This window comes from Coturnix japonica, unplaced genomic scaffold (assembly GCF_001577835.2).
Source record: "Coturnix japonica isolate 7356 unplaced genomic scaffold, Coturnix japonica 2.1 chrUnrandom609, whole genome shotgun sequence".
NCBI lineage: Eukaryota > Metazoa > Chordata > Aves > Galliformes > Phasianidae > Coturnix > Coturnix japonica.
This window is the reverse complement of record NW_015439982.1, coordinates 2,830-3,862: the sequence shown is the minus strand read 5'-3', so window position 1 is coordinate 3,862 and position 1,033 is coordinate 2,830. Positions and strand designations below refer to the sequence as shown.

General features: G+C 53.7%; 1 protein-coding gene across 1 annotated transcript in view; it reads left to right on the top strand.

Moving 5' to 3' along the window:
- Positions 1-1,033, top strand: part of LOC107307459 (basic salivary proline-rich protein 2-like) — a 15,102-nt gene that overhangs the window by 12,609 nt on the left and 1,460 nt on the right. The window contains exon 2 of the mRNA XM_015850967.2: positions 186-411. Coding sequence (XP_015706453.1) covers positions 186-411 — 226 coding nt within the window. The remainder of the gene's footprint in view (positions 1-185; positions 412-1,033) is intronic.

The following is a 1,033-nucleotide window of genomic DNA, read 5'->3' as shown; positions in this document are numbered from 1 at the left end:
ATTTTGGGGTCAGAAATGGTGTGAAAAGAGGGAATTTGGGGGTCAAAAAGGGCCATTTTGGGGTCGAAAATGAGCAATTTTGGGGTCATAGAGGGGATTTGGGTGAGAAAAGTGGTCATTTTGGGGCCAAAAAGGGCCATTTTGGGGTCTCCCCCCCTCATTTTTCATGTCCCCCCCCCCTATAGGTGCCCATGGAGGAGGAGGAGAAGCCCCCAGGGCATGAAGAGCCAACGGGGCCGGGGGGTGGGGGGGGTCCGAAGGGAGACCCCCCCCCAGAAGAGGAAGGAAGGCTGAGAATGGGGGATCCGGGGGGGGGGCGGCTGTCGGGACCCCCCCATGATGGAGATGTGGACCCCCCCCCTCCACTGAAAGCAATGGACGGAGTGAGAACGGCCTGGGGGGCTACAGGAGGTAATGGGGGGGGGGGGGCTTCATTGAGCCCCATTGAGCCCCATTGATTCCATTGACTCCCATTGATTCCATTGATTCCATTGATCCCATTGATCCCATTGATTCCATTGACCCCATTGATCCCATTGACCCCATTGATCCCTATTGATTCCATTGATCCCGTTGACCCCACTGACCCCATTGATCCCATTGACCCCATTGATCCCATTGTCCCCATTGATTCCATTGATCACATTGATCCCATTGATCCCATTGACCCCATTGACCATGATGATCCCATTGTTTCCATTGATCCCATTGGCCTTATTGACCCCAATGACCCCATTGAGCCTTTTGATCCCCTTGTCCCCGTTGATCCCATTGACCCAATTGACCCCATTGACCCCATTGACCATAATGATCCCATTGATCCCATTGACCCCATTGATCCTATTGCCTCTAATTCTCCCATTGATCCCATTGACCCCATTGATTCACAATTGGTCACAATGACGCTGTTGATCCCATTGACCCTAATGCCCCCAATTCCCCCATTGACCCCATAGCCCCCATTACCCCCATTGACCCCAATACCCCCATTGACCCCATAGCCCCCATTGACCCCAATACCCCCATTGCCCCC